The sequence below is a fragment of the Hyla sarda genome, chromosome 5, assembly GCF_029499605.1.
Source record: "Hyla sarda isolate aHylSar1 chromosome 5, aHylSar1.hap1, whole genome shotgun sequence".
In the NCBI taxonomy this organism is placed as follows: Eukaryota; Metazoa; Chordata; class Amphibia; order Anura; family Hylidae; genus Hyla; species Hyla sarda.
This window is the reverse complement of record NC_079193.1, coordinates 48952336-48968726: the sequence shown is the minus strand read 5'-3', so window position 1 is coordinate 48968726 and position 16391 is coordinate 48952336. Positions and strand designations below refer to the sequence as shown.

General features: G+C 39.4%; 1 protein-coding gene across 12 annotated transcripts in view; it reads left to right on the top strand.

Moving 5' to 3' along the window:
* The window catches only part of PARD3 (par-3 family cell polarity regulator), a 613817-nt gene that overhangs the window by 206227 nt on the left and 391199 nt on the right, over positions 1–16391 (top strand). For all 12 annotated transcript variants that reach the window (XM_056519476.1, XM_056519478.1, XM_056519469.1 and 9 more), the window contains exon 4: positions 10091–10269. In XM_056519476.1, the coding sequence (XP_056375451.1) occupies positions 10091–10269 (179 nt within the window). The remainder of the gene's footprint in view (positions 1–10090; positions 10270–16391) is intronic.

The following is a 16391-nucleotide window of genomic DNA, read 5'->3' as shown; positions in this document are numbered from 1 at the left end:
CTTTCCTTCCTGCAGGCCCTAATCTAATTGATGTGATCTCAGGTTGGAGAGTAGAGACGCGGGCTGCAATACCTGCTTACTTCATTATGTTGCTTGGTTCTCGTGGCCTGGGCCGTATATCATCCAATCAAACGGAATCCCCGGGGGATTTGATCGTAAATGTCAGAGATGTCTGGGCTCTTTGCAGTTATTATATTTTCTGTCATGTCAGGATTATGAGCCGAGAATATAAATTTGAAAGTTTTGACATGTCTTTCTCATTTGTTGTGTTGTGAAGCATTGTAGCTGATATTTTTTTATGTTCAGTATTACAATTTTTTTTATTTTTTATTTTTTTATTTTTTTTGCGTGTGTGTTACTGCAGTTTCCTACCATAGCTGTAAGGCCCTTTTCACATCTATGTAGCCATAAGGCCCCATTGACCTCATATGTGACGAGTTGCCTTATTTCACACACCAAGGAAGTATTAGTTGAATATTTCCACCAGAAGGCTTAAAGTGAACATATTTTTATTTTTATTTTTATTTTTTTATTGCAGCATATACACCCTGACGATGAATATTATACAGTGGCCTCAACAAATGACAAACAGAAAAATAGCAGGAAAGCCTTAGGGGCTCCTTCACATTGTTTTCAATAGGATTCTGCTGCATCATGCATGCGGTGGAATTTCCTTAGAGGAAACATTTACCATGGAATTTCCGATTCAGGCCCGGCATGAAGAATTGACTGGTCAGTTCTTCCTGCGAAATCTGCATAGAAATGCATTGCTGTCTAATGAGACATTTTAAAGTGGTCCTAGTACCCGTTATCTGCAGAATTTTCCATGCAGACATTCTGCAAAAATTCCATCATGTGGACATAGCCTTATCGTCATAGACAAGATTAATATAAAAGGTGACACAGTATATAGATAACAGAGGTACATACAATTGCTGTAGCTCACAGGTCACGTACTCTTTCTAATTCACATGATTGAGATAGGTCATGTCTTACCTTATGTCTTACATTATACTGCCTGTACAGTATATACCTAAATTCTGTTAAAACAGCTCAGGCATTATTGCAGCCCCCTTGAAATATACACATTAGAAATAAAAAAAAAAACATGTTTTAGTATCTGGTATCAGCTTGAAAATTCTGCTCCTCCATACACACGGCGGAATTAGTGTGGTGGAAACATCTGACGTAGAAATTCCAATTAAGGCCTTCACAGAAAGAAGTGACGTCAATTCTTTCTGCAAAATCCACTCGATAATGCATTGCTGTCTATCGAGAGAGCACATTTCCAAGCATTCCTTGCACAGACATGTTCTGCTGACGTCCCCTGTCTGGGGTATGTCTACTCGGATAGGGATAAAATACTGATCTGTGTTTGTCCCCTTGGATAAAGGAATAACATGCTGATTGTTTGTGGTCCACTGAGATCCCGAGCAACTTGTGGAACGGAGGAGAATTGTTCCCCTGAATGAATGGAGTGCACGTACCAGTTGGCACTCCATTCATTGTCTATTCAACCTGATGGATATGAAAGAGAAGGGTTGGGCAAGGTGGGCTTTAACTGCCTGATACTTTAGTTCTTGGGGAGGATGTCAGTGTTTTACTAGCCCCATAGACCAGTGTTTCCCAATCAGGGTGCTCTCAGCTACTACAACGACCATCATGCCCAGACAGCCTCCAGCTGTCTGGGCATGCTGGGAGTTTGTTTTGCAGCAGCTGGCGGCACACTTGTTGAAACCCACCTTGCCCAACCCTTCTCTTGCATAAACATCAGATGGCTGACTAGTCACCAATGATAAATCTAAAAAATTTTCAAGTTTCTTAATGGTCTTTAGCATCAACATCACGACACACAAATGAAAGGCTCAGAAGGGCTTCCGTAAACGTTAAAAATAACTGCAAATTTTATAAGACAATCTTAGATCTGACCCGCTCTCCCTTAATTTCTGTAGGATAATTCCCATATTTCTCTGCAGCAATAAATTTGCTGTACATACAGGCTGCCAGGATCTGTTCTCCTGACGTGCCGTAGACAGCGTCTTGTTGAATAGGGCATTTCTCCAATTAAACCGAGAAACCTCAAAACCGCAGACAGAGAAAAGCACAAAAGCAATCTGATAAAAGAGCCCGCTGCTTCCTATACACAGCTGTCTGCGTGACTGGCAAGTGTGTGTTGCCGGCTATTGATTACCTATGATTATCTCAGGTGACGTCCCGAGAACTGTATTATCTGTCTGTAGGGGATGTCTACCTTTATAAACATGTAGGAAAGAGGAGAGCAAACATACATATTGCTGATCTATAAAGCCTGGATGATTTGCAGTTGTACACGCATAGGACTATATTTGAAGCCACTTCATGCATCATTATAAACCTAGAATGACTTCCATGAAATATATATATTGGAGTAATAATGAGGTTCATGTATTTTTAAGGAGTTATCTGGCAGTAAAAACATATAGGTATTCTAGATACTATTCTACAAGCTAAACACCCACCATGACACTTTTTCTGTTTAGAGAGCCGCATAAAGCTACGTTCAAACAGCGGAATATTTTCCGGATGTCCGCCCATGTTTTTACATTTGACACCATGTCAGGAACTGTCCAGAGTTGGAACAAATCTCCATAGGAAACCTCTCCTGCTCCAGACAGTTCCTGACATAGACAGAGGTGGCAGCAGAGAGCACTGTGATAAGGCAGAAAAGAACGACTCAACTTCCCGTGTAGCTGGTAAGTACTTGAAGGGTTAAGATTGTTTAATACAAGTAATTTACAAATCTGTTTAACTTTTTGGTACCAGTTGATTTAAAAGAAAAAAAAAAAAAAAAAAAAAAAAAAAACGGAGTACCCCTTTAAATTTACCCCATCAGCTAAAGATGGAGGAGAGAAGGATCGAGCATGTTACACTTCAACTGCCTGATTATTTGTTCTCGGGGACATAGCAATAGCTTACCGCCCTCCAATTGAGAACACATAAGCACTTTTCCTAGTGGAGCATTCATGTGTTTAGTGTAATTGGATCAAATAACAGGATCAAATAACATTTAGAAATTATTTTTATTAAAAGGAACAGGTGCCTGTGCACAGTATATCCTTCCCCACTAGAAGCGGTTGAGAAACACTGCTCTAAGCTATCAGAGGTACAAAATAGAACACCGTTCCGTAGTCTGGCTAGGTACATAGGGTGTTAAAAGTGTCCTCTGCAGAAAATAAAAAGATTGTAAAATCAACTGGTGCCAGAAAGTTAAACAGATTTGTAAGTTATTGAGGAACAAGAAATAAACACTTCAGCACTATTACTCCTAAATGAATGGCCCTCCGTTCGGCTTTGATCTCCAAACTCTGTAGACCTGTTCAGGGGGTGCAATCTCATACAGACAAAAGCAGCTGTGGACAATAGAAGTAGTAGAAACGTAGATGAAAGCTCTCGCCATGTCTAGTAGCAAAACAATCCTTCAGATTTTATACATGCTGAAAGGTACAAAGAGGTATGGAGGAGCCCTGCTTCAGCATGAATAAAATCTGAAGGATTGTTTTGCTAATAGATGCAGTAAAAGATTTGTAAATGACTTCTACCTTCTTTTAGTACTTATCAGCTGCTGTATACTACCGATGAAGTGGTGTAGTTCATTCCAGTCTGACCACAGTGCTCTCTGCTGTTGCTTTTGTCTGTGTCATTAACTTCCCGAAACATGGTCAAATCCCCTAAGTGAGCTTCTCATTTTCTAGAAAGTTCCTGACACAGACAGGTGGCAGCAGAGAGCACTGTGGTCAGACTGGAAAGAGCTACATGACTTCCTCTGGAGCATACAACAACTAAGTACTGGAAGGATTATGATTTCTAAATAGAAGTTAATTTGTAAAAAAATGTATTTTGTATCGGCTATGCGTGTTTTTATTGCGTAGATTGCACCTTCAGTGTAAAGTAGTTACATTTGCTGCCAGACACTTATGTGGATCATGCTATAGATTTGCAACAAAATCTGCCGGCTGTTTTTTTACTACTACTTTTTTGTTGTTTGTCTACCCAGATAAAGCTCGGAGGAAGTGTTGCTTGTTGCCTTGAATACTTAGTGTTAATGAGATGGTTACAGTGAAGGTGAACAAATCCTTGGTAGAGTTACTTTAACCTAACAACATGTTCCTTATATGAAGTCCCTCCGTGAGATGGAAGCAGCGAGCGTCCTTAGTACTGATCCATCACAGTGCCTGTGGCTTTTTTTCCTGTCTCTTTCCTTACTGCCCTTGCCACAGAGAATTAAGTACAAAAGCATAAATTCAGCCTCCATGTGGGAGATGCATTTGACCCCATAATGCTTTCCTTAGTCCTAATAGGCTTCTGTGCTCCTGTGCGCTATTACCTATCCATTCTTTCTGGGACGCTGTGTATTTCATTCTCGCTGATGACAGTTCGATTCCTGCAGAAGTAATAATCTCTTCTAGACCCTCTATCTTATCCTTTGCCTACAGAGCCAATATCTGTCAACTTGAAAAATGAATTATTGCCTAAATATTAGCCCGCTGTTTACAGTTACTGTGCAAACTCCCATCCAGTGCTCAGGTGAAGGCGGTCAGAGTCGCTCCAGCATTTCCTTTGATTATAGGGGTCTTTTTTTCCTTAATTCTTTTCCCCCATTTTTTTTTTTTTTTAGTAAGGAGTCTAATGTATTGCCAAAAGGTAAATGCAAACGTTTTATTTTTATAAACCCCTTTTTCTTCCTAACAGAAAAAAATCATATTTGATTTTGTACACATCAAAGTTTTACTTGCAGATGAAATATGCTAGAAATAGAAGAAAATACTTATAAGACGACCCCCAACTTTTACAGTTAAAATATAGAGTTTGGGATGTACTCAACGTGTAAGACTACCCCTCTAGGTACTACCCACATTAGTACAACACAAATAGAGAAACATAGCCGCACATCCACCATTTGTATTTTGATCTCCTTGCTTCTCAGAATAATAATAAAAAATAAAAAAACTAGCAGGTTGTTAGTATACAGTTTGATCAAAAAGTACAAGCCCACTCGCCACGTCAAGGCCACCTATTCAGAGTGGATCCCTAACCTAACACTGGCATAGCGCCGGTCGGCGACCACTGCCTCTGAGACACCATGCCCACAGGGGGAACGACCCAGTGGCCAGGCAGCCCCACTGACTGCAGCACCCGGGGTATAAGACGACCCCTGACTTTTGGGAACATTTTCCAGAGTTAAAATGTCACATTATACACTGGAAAATACGGTAGTATAGCTTTCAACATGCTCCTTAAACGGCACACACATTATTGTGGAATAGACAATGTTTTATCTTGACATGTATAACAATTTTTTATTATATTATTTTTACTGTTATGTTTTACATTTATATATAGATTGATATAGTTTTGTGGGAAAACATTCAGTAACGAGGGAAAGTGAAGAAGAAAAAGTATCCTCAAAAATGTTTGGTTTTAATAAATTTACCAATATTTATTGACATTTATTTATTGGTAAAATAATAAAACATTATGACAATGACATGTTTCTAGAGGTTATTGTCTCCCTTCCTCAGATTGCTGATGTACATCTATATTTTAGGAATTCAGTGGGTGGTCCTAATCTGGGATCTGTGTAAATATACAAGGAAGGCTGTCAGTCATTGAGTAGAACCACCCACTGGACTCCTAAAATATAGATGTACATCAGCAATCTGAGGAAGGGAGACAATAACCTCTAGAAACATGTCATTATCATAATGTTTTATTATTTTACCAATAAATAAATGTCAATAAATATTGGTAAATTTATTAAAACCAAACATTTTTGAGGATATCTTTTCTTCTTCACTTTCCACATCTAGTAGTTTATTAACTTCAATACAGGAATATGGGTGCACTACTGTGGTAGATGTATACAATGTCATTGGCTATCCCTCAACACTGATGTTAAAATTGAGACATTCGCCAGTGTATCCTTATATGAAGGACATACCAGAGCCCGCACACCAATGCCAACACAGTCTATCTGGTGTAGGATTCTATTGTGGCACTTGTAGTCCGCTGCAGGCATCCTCCATTGTATGCATTTTTATGCTGGGGATCGCCCCTAGCAACGGACTACAAGGGCAGGATCTGCTCCCCCAGTATAAATGCACAACTGGGGGGGTTGAGCACCTCCAGCCTTTTGAGACCACGTTTTTTGTTGTTTGCTTATAGTTTATTAACTTCCTCAGCTTTAGATGATATTTACAGGCTTATCACCTGTCCATAGGATAGAGGATAACCAACTGATTGGTGGGGGTCCAACTGCTGACTCCCCCACCAATCAGAAAAATAAAGGTCAGTTTTCCCTCAAGTAAAGCAGCAATCCACATGCTCGACCACTGTTGCATTTATTGAGACATCTGAACATTTCCAAGCCCCATAGACAGTGAATAGATTGGCAGCCAAACACGCAAACTCCTGCCCCATTCAATCATGTGATATTTAACAGCTTCTGATCAGTGAGGTTGCATACCTAAAGGTAGGTAATCATGGGTATCATTTTAATTGTATTGCCCCAAAGAATAAAGAACACATGTCATTTTTACCGTAAATTATACGGCGTGAAAACGAAACCTTCCTAATTTGCAAAATTCCATTTTTCTTTTTAATTTTCCCACACAAATAATATTTTTTTTTGGTTGCACCATACATTTTACAGTAAAGTGAGAGATTGCATTACAACGGACAACTGGTTGCGCAAAAAAAACAAGCCCTCATACGAGTCTGTGGATGAAAATATAAAAGTTATGAATTTTTGAAGGCGAGGAGGAAAAAACGAAAATGTGGATTTTTTTTCTACAAATCAACTAGTGGCAGAAAGTTAAACAGATTTGTAAATTACTTCTATTAAAAAAAATCTTAATCCTTCCAGTACTTATTAGCTGCTGAATACTACAGGGGAAATTCTTTCCTTTTTGGAACACAGAGCTCTCTGCTGACATCACGAGCACAGTGCACTCTGGTGACATCTCTGTCCATTTTAGGAACTGTCCAGAGCAGCATATGTTTGCTATGGGGATTTTATCCTACTCTGGACAGTTCTTACAATGGACAGAGATGTCAGCAGAGAGCACTGTGGTCGTGATGTCAGCAGAGAGCTCTTTGTTCCAAAAAGAAAAGAATTTCCTCTGTAGTATTCAGCAGCTAAAAAGTACTGGATGGATTACGATTTTTTAAAAGAAGTGATTTACAAATCTGTTTAACTTTCTGGCACCAGTTGATTAAAAAAAAAAAAGTTTTCCACTGGAGTACCCCTTTAAGGCCAAAATGGGCTGAGTCCTTACGGGGTTACAACAATTAATAGGTCTAGGCTGGATTGTCATTTTTTGGCAGAGTTTTGCGAAAAGCATTTACTCTTTAGTGGTGAGTGCTGCTTTAACCGAGGCAAGATGTTTCTTTTGTAGGAATTCTCTTTTGCCAAGTTCTAACAAAATATTTTCAGCTTTTTTTGTTTTGTTTTTGTTATTTCTGTCTTGGGGAAAAGATGAGTGACAGCCAAAATAGCGATAGCTGAAATAATATTGGAGTGGGTGGTTGTATTGCGTTTGTTACTTTATAACTTTTCTGATGTACCCTTCTGCAATCTAAAACCTGTCTGACAACTCTTATGGGAGATTGCTTGTATCTGTTGTTGTCGCCCAGAACCGATTAAGACTAAACAGGTTTGTTTTTATTAGCTCAAAGATATCGTTTTACAGGGAGTCTTTTTCTATACGTCATGTTGTGCACATCATGGTTTTATGTTGGGATAAACAATGTAGTAATTTAATGAAAACAGAGCACTCACACGATCAGACTTCAGCAAGATCCTTCAGACAGAATAACCCTCCGGGGTCTTCAACAGGGAGGCGGTAGATGGTTTTGGGGGGAGCTCAGATGGCTGCCACGGTCCGTATCGCGCCAATGGGCGCTTCGTCAGGCCGTACGGCCTGACGAAGCGCCCATTGGCGCGATACGGACCATGGCCGCTGTCTGAGCTCCCCCAACACCATCTACCGCCTCCTTGTTGAAGACCCCGGAGGGTTATTCTGTCTGAAGGATCCTGCTGAAGTCTGATCGTGTGAGTGCTCTGTTTTCATTCTCTTCGTTATGATTTTATATATATATATCTCATTCTATACGTGATGCACCACTACTGACATTGATACCGGGACTTTGTATATCTCCACTCCGGCTAGCAATATTGTTGTACATACATTGCTATTATTTAAACAGCATTTTAGCCAGTGCCAATTCTCCTCCATTTCTGCCCTTTTTCCTTTCTTGGTTGCTATTAATGTAGTAATTTATTTTGATCCGTATTTGTCTCCTCAATTGTCTGTACTAGAAGCCGTAGATGTCCATATGGAACCAGAGTGTTGACTGTTTCACTTGACATTTTGGTTCATAAGTACAATGGAAAATATTGGCCCATATGACCATATGTTCCTGAGGATATTGGCCATTATTTGTCCTTTGAGAAAACAATGACACTGGTGACATTTCGTTCTATGCCCTTGGATTTTTATTGAACTGTATTAGTTTTGCTCCCATGGCCTTTGTTCGCAGTATTTTGTGGAAAGCACATTTGGCTCTTTATTTTGTAGTTGTTACTGGAAACCCTGTGAAAGCAGATGACGTTAAGTGTATCTGCTGAGCCCAGTGACATGCAGGACCTGCAGAATTTCCTTGGCCAGTCATCTTGCCGGTCATAAAATATTCCTTAGGAAATGTCTGCTTAGCAACTGGCGGCAGAATATGCTTTTCAGAGGATCTTCTTTTTATTATTATTATTATTATTATAATTTTATTTTTTTTATAAAGCGGACTAGATACACCAGCTATTACATAATTTAAAAAAAGAAATGTAATAGATTTATTATATTGCACATGGAAGCTTGTGAGTGTGATGAGTGACAATGCAAAAAAAATTTATAATAATAAACATATTCCCTAACAGTAGAGGTGGTCTTTAATAGTGGACAGCATTATTTATAAACAATGCAATTATTTTTAAAGGGGTTAACCAGCATAAGGTGATTTTAGTACGTACCTGGCAGACAGTAATGGACATGCTTAGGAAGGATCTGAGTTTGTCTTGGGCTAAACGGCTATGCTGTGAGATTACCATAATATTGTGGCTAGCTTTCTGTGAACTTATTTCCTGTTGCAGTTTTCTTGTTGGCCTACAAATCACATGATACAATTTTCCTCCTTCCCACACATCAGCCATCCCACCTATTGAAACATAAATGAGCTGCAGACCTGTGGTTTTCAATCAGGGTGCCTCCAGCTGTTGCATTACTTGTAGATTGTTCTCTCCACCCATTGAAGCAGACAGGCTCCCTGTCATCAGCTGACCAGTGAGTCAGGTCTCGGCCGCATTGCAAGCTGGGAAAAATCAGAGAAAACAGTCATTTTGTATGCTGGTAAAAATAAATATTGGGATGAAAATCACATAAAAATTGTGAGAAAATCGTCACACACAGGTAAAGACACTATATTATGAACTACACTAACTTTACAGCCCCTGTAGCATAGTCAAATAAAAAAAATTCCTGGAATACCCCTTTAAGAATAATGACTTTGCTCCAAAACGAACGTAGGGGTGGACGCTCCCGTGGCTCTTGGTTTATGTATGTGGTATTGTTATTGTCATAAACAAGAAGGATCAGTTCTTCCAATTGGATTTCAACGTGTCCGGTCCTTTTGTTCTATAGGATATTAGATACATTCAGGTGTTTGGTAGTGACTTATTCCCATATTCCACTTGAGAACACACGCTCACTTGGCTGAACGGAGTGAGATGTGTGAATAGAATAGCTGTTGGCTGAACAAGTGTTTTTCCTCTTAGTTATGTATCTAAATTGTGTGTCCAGTCTAAGTGTTGTGTGACATGTGCCCTCAAGCATCTTCATTATGATTTTCTGTGATTCCTTTTATACACAATTTAGAGCCAAGCTGTCTGTTTCTTCTATTCTCTCCTTGATCGTATTTGGATTATTACCAATTTCTTCAGCTTCTACATTAATAAAGTAGGATAATATGTTTTTTTTAAATACACCTTTCTTTCTCCTACCAGATATGCCTCTGCATGTGCGACGTAGCAGTGACCCAGCCCTTGTTGGGATAACCACTTCTGTAAGCGACTCCAACTTCACATCTGAAGAGCCGTCCCGTAGAAACCCAACTCGATGGTCTACCACTGCCGGGTTCACGAAGAAAAACCATCCTACAGGCCAAAATTCCAGTGACAGGAAGGTATGGATTGCATGGATTTTCTGCTTCCTGTTGAACATGCACCTTCTGCTATCTTATAATAATCGATTCTTCATGTTGATAGTGCTGCACAGCATCCTCCGCTGGGCTTCAGCCCTCAGGCAGCTATTCTCCCTATGAAAAGTACAACTGTTATGTCTAGTGCGCTCACATCCCCGCCGAGAGGGTCAGAGACACGTGAACATGTTTTGAAACAATTAGCTTGCTCCAAGTTCACCTTCTCCCATCTGTAATCCCATATGCTGCAGGGATACTTTGGATTGCAAACTTTTCTTTGATCAGCTTATAAATTGTTCTGTGTCCTAAAATTAAAGCTGCTTGTGAGTATTTACAAAGAGGCTTTTACAGTGTAAAAATTACACAGGATTGGCCTTCAGGAAGTGGTTTGGCAGGGGCAACTTTGCATTAAATTGGGCCTCTTCTATCTGGATTCCATTAAGGATATGTTGCTCGCTTTTATCTTTTCCTTTTAATTTGGGTTTATTTTTAAATAAAATGTGGCACTTTTAATAAGGATATGTAGAACTGCGTAATACATTGGAAAAAAAAGTGCACAGCCTTCACTAGCACAGCCTTCACTATGTGCATGCTTTCTCTTATTGAGAGAAATTACTTAATAGATGTATTTGTAGCATTATTTAAGGTAATTAGCAAAAGTCAGTAGAAAAAAGTATTAATCTTATTAATACCTTTAGCAATAAATGTTAAAGGGGAAATTTAGAATAATCACTCCTCCCATAGATTGAACAACCCTGCTATCAGGCACTTACCCTGTTAATAGGGGATACGTTTTTAGGGTCTGGAATACCCCCTTAACGACATAGGACGTAAATGTACGTCCTTGTGCCCTGGTACTTAACGCACTAGGACATACATTTACGTCCTGTACATGACCGCGAGCACCGGAGGGGTGCTCATGTCATGCACGGCAGGTCCCGGCTGCTTTCAGCAGCCAGGGACATGCCGGTAATGGCGCACATCAGCGATCGCGCTGATGTGTGCTATTAATCCCTCAGATGACGTGATATACAGATCATGGCATCTGCGGCAGTGCCGTCACTAAAATGGATGATCGGATCGTCTGCGCACTGCCGCGGGGATCCCATCATCCATAATGGTGGACGGAGGTCCCCTCACATGCCTCCGTCCGTCTCATGGGGTCTTCTGCTCTGGTCTGAGATCGGATGCAGACCAGAGCAGAAGATAACTGATAATAGTGATCAGTGCTATGCCCTATACATAGCACTGAACAGTTATAGCAATCAAATGATTGCTATAAATAGTCCCCTATGGGGACCATTAAAGTATAAAAAATTAAAATAAAAAATTTGAAAAATCTCCTCCCCCAATAAAAATGTAAATCGGAACTTTATCCCATTTTACCCCCAGAAAATGTAAAAAATTAATTAAAGGGGTATTCCAGGCAAAAACGTTTTTTATATATCAACTGGCTCCGGAAAGTTAAACAGTTTTGTAAATTATGAATTCGGGTAGAAGAAACAGGCATGGTCGCACATCTACAATCTTGTATAATGATTAAATTACTTCTATTAAAAAATCTTAATCCTTTCAATAGTTATTAGCTTCTGAAGTTTTCTGTCTAACTGCTTAATGATGATGTCACGTCCCAGGAGCTGTGCATGCTGGGAGAATATCCCCATAGGAACTGCACAGCTCCCGGGACGTGAGTCATCAGAAAGCAGTTAGACAGAAAAAAACAACTCAACTTCAGAAGCTAATAACTATTGCAAGGATTAAGATTTTTTAATCGAAGTAATTTACAAATCTGTTTAACTTTCTAGAGCCAGTTGATATATATATATATATATCTATATATATATATATATATATATATATATATATATATATATATATATATATATATATATATTAAAAAGTTTTGGCCTGGAATACCCCTTTAATAAACATATTTGGTATCGCCGAGTGCGTAAATGTCTGAACTATCACAATATATTGGTAATGATACCGTATGTGAACAGAATAAACATAAAAAAATTGCTGCTTTTTTATCACATATTTAAAAAAAAAAATAAACACAAAATAAATTACGTTTCATATATGCAAATGAGGTATAAAAAAAAAAAAGTACAGATCACGGCACAACAAATGAGGCCTCATATTGCCCCTTATACGGAAATGGAAAAGTTATAGGTCGTCAAAATAGAGCAATTTTAAACACCCTAATTAGGTTAAAGTGTTTGAGATTTTGTTTTAAAGCGTACAATAGAAAAGTATGCAATCATGGGTATCATTCTAGTCGCATTGACCCACAGAATAAAGAAAACGTCCTTTTTACCATAAATTGTACAGCGTGAAAACAAAACCTTCCAAAATTAGCAACATTGCGGTTTTCTTGTCAATTTCCCTTCACAAATAGTATTTTTCTGATTTCGCCATACATTTTATGGTAAAATGAGTGGTGTCATTACAAAGGACAATTGGCCACGCAAAAAATAAGCCCTCATACTTGTCTGTGAATGAAAATTATAAAAGATTTTAAACGTATACATTTTCCTGCATGTAGTTATGATTTTTTTCAGAAGTAATACAAAATCAAAACCTACATATGTAGGGTATCATTTTAACCGTATGGACCTACAGAATAAAGATACGGTGTCATTTTTACCGAAAAATTTACTGCGTAGAAACGGAAGCCCCCAAAAGTTACAAAATGGCATTTTTTCTTCAATTTTGTCGCACAATAATTTTTTTTTTCCATTTCGCTGTAGATTTTTGAGTAAAATGACTGATGTCATTACAAAGTAGAATTGTTGGTGGAAAAAATAAGCAATCATATGGATTTTTAGGTGCAAAATTGAAAGTGTTATTATTTTTAGAAGGTGATGAGGAAAAAACGAAAATGCAAAAACTGTAAAAACCCTCCGTCGTTAAGGGGTTAAGTTTAAAGAATTTGTCAAAAAATCCTCTGAGTAATGACACCAGTGTGAATGTTTAGTAGGTGTCCCAAAATGTGTTCTGTTATAATGTAAAATAAGGCACATAAGTATTATAACTTGGAACCACCCAGCAGCCTAGTTCCTTGTGAATTCTTACAAGATTTGTAGGTTTTCTTATGTCCCAGACCAAGTTAATAGAAATGTCTCTGCTGATCTGGGCTCCCGCTTGTGTTCTGTTCCTCTAAGTGGAAACTCTGCTCTTGGATCACACAGACCTTCAGTAGGCCTTGTAGAGAATGGAGGTATGTGACAGTCTGTAAATTCAGACAATAAGCTCGAAACCAGTGAATGCTCACAGCAAGACGTACGCTTCATTCATATAATTCACTTCAGCCCTGGATCCTGTTGTGAGGGGCACTAGTGGAGTTTTCAGCCATTGTCTTTCACCCGTCATTAGCTATTCTGAAAAGTGATAGCTATCTGGTTTATCCAGGATGCCGTGGCAGAAGCAGTTATGGAGCCTTGTAGCAAAATGGAGAAATAATAGTATAATGTATGCTAAAAATCCAGGAATTTCTTTTAGAAAGTTTAAAGCATTGGTTGTATTATATCTAATGGCTTACCTATTATGGCTTGCTATTGTTCGGAATAGGGAAAATATTTGCTTAATGCAACGGGAAATAATAATCTACTTCATTTATAAAGAAGTTGGGAACAATACTCTGATCAGAAAAGCTCTACACAAAAACATTATCTTGCATATATTTATCAGTTTGATTTATCATTTTTTTTATCATAAATTGTGGATTTTTTTTCTAAACAGCATTATATATATATATATATATATATATATATATATATATATATATATATATATATATATATATTATATAGAAAAAAGGTAGAAGCGGCACTCCGGCTGATAGGTGAAACAATCACAAAGTTTTATTCACACATCTGTGCAGCCTGCACAGATGTGTGAATAAAACTTTGTGATTGTTTCACCTACAAGCCGGAGTGCCGCTTCTACCTTTTTTCTGTACTATGTGGGAATTGGTCTGTTCCCGAAGCTTGGCACCCACGTGGATCTGGAATCCTGCTACACGGTGCTCCCTGAACCTTTTTCTTTTGCTATATATATATATATATATATATATATATATATATATCTCAGTACTATCAGTATATTTTCAGTGCATATATACAGAACAAAGAACAAGGCATCAAAAGATAGATGCGTATAGATGCATATAAGTACAAAAGTATACTATTGGTAGCACCATAGCATATACCCTGACTATTAGCAAATTGATACCAATCCAGTAATTGCAGGTCCACTTAAAGGGGTACTTCGCCCCTAGACATCTTATCTCCTATTTAAAGGATAGGGGATAAGATGTCTGATCGCAGGGGTCCTGCCGTTGGGGACCCCCGCGATCTTGGCTGCAGCATCCCAGACATCCGGTGCACAGAGCGAACTTTGCTCCGTGTCGGCAATTGGGGGCGGAGGCTCTAGCCGTCACGGTCACGCCCTACTCGTGACGTCATGGCCATGCCCTCTCAATGCAAGTCTATGGGAGGGGGTGTGATGGAAGTCACGCCCCCTCTTATAGACTTGCATTGAGGGGGCGTGGCCATAATGTAATGAGCGGGGTGTGGCAGTGACATCACGAGCCTCCGGCGCTTCACCTGACGCTCTAAACAAACAGCAGGGAGATCGCGGGGGTCCCCAGCAGTGGGACCCCGTGATCAGACATCTTATCCCCTATCCTTTGGATGGGGATTAGATGTCTAGGGGCGGAGTACCCCTTTAAGGAACTCCTTCTAGTACCACTCAGTGTTGGCAAACAGCTTCATAGTATAGTAGTGCTCTGCCCTGCCAAAGTAGCTAACCAGATAAAATTTCAACCCCAAATCTGGATTTCCTGCTGCTCCTGTTGTATCGCTCTCCTGTCCTTTGGTGTGGTTTTCTTCCTGGTTGCTGAAGGTCAAGGCATCAGACTGGATCTAAGCTTATCACTGATTGAACGACATTGTCCCAGCATCGGTCGTCTTCTTTTTGCTGGGACCAAATACATGACACTGATGCTTAGCCAATCACTGGCCAAGGTAGAACAACTCTGTGGCCAGGCATTTGCTTTTTCATTTCTATGCTGGCAGCCTTGGCAGGATAAAAAAAAAAAAAGTGTACACTTGTACGCTGGAGTAGCGCTTCAACCTTGCATTTAGGGTAAATGCCCATTATAGGAGTTTACTGCAGATTTTCCAACCAGAAATTTTCACAACAATTCCACATCAGATTACAATACCAGCAAAGTAGATGTGATTTTTAGAATCTCATCTACATAGAGTGAATTTTCCTGACTGACATTGACCTGCACTGTGGATTTTTAAAATCTACAGCATGTCAATTTGTTGTGGATCTCCCTATTGAAGTCAGTGGGGAAAGTAAAATGTGCTCCAAATCTGCAGCACTTCTGTAACAAGTCACAATAAAGTCTGCACCAAAATCTATGCGGATTTGTCTAGTGTGCATTTACCCTAATGGAGTTGTACATGTAGGACTGCTCATAGCTGATATAAACATTTTCTCAAATACCTTTTCAAATTAACATTTATTTGGAGACTATTTCTACTATTTCATAACTTAGGCAGTTTCTCACCATTGCTCCCAACTAAAATACACTGGTACATACACACATTGCTAATTGTAGACCATTGTTTTAGTGAATTATAGATTAAAGGAGTTCTGTAGTGAAAGATATGAAAGATCACTTATCCCCTATCCAAAGGATAATGGATAAGTTATAGATCGCGGGGGGGTCCAACCCGATCACTGGGACCCCCCGCAATCTCCTGAACGGAGCCCCAGCAGTCTACTGCAAAGGGGCGGGCTGACCCCCGCACATATCCTCGGCCGGCATGCCCCCTCCTTGTATCCCATAGAGATGCATGGAGGGGGGTGTCGGCCACGGCTTCCTGAGGGGGTCAGATTGTCTCCCCAGCTGTCTCCCCGGGCCCCATTCAGGAGATCGTGGGGGGGTCCCAGCAGTTGGACCCCTCCCTGTGATCTGTAACTTATCCTCTATCACTGCACTACTTCTTCTTTAATTAGCTCATTCCAATCAGTGTAATCTAATAATTGTACTGCAGGTTACACCTAGAACCAGACAGCTGCTAGTTTTT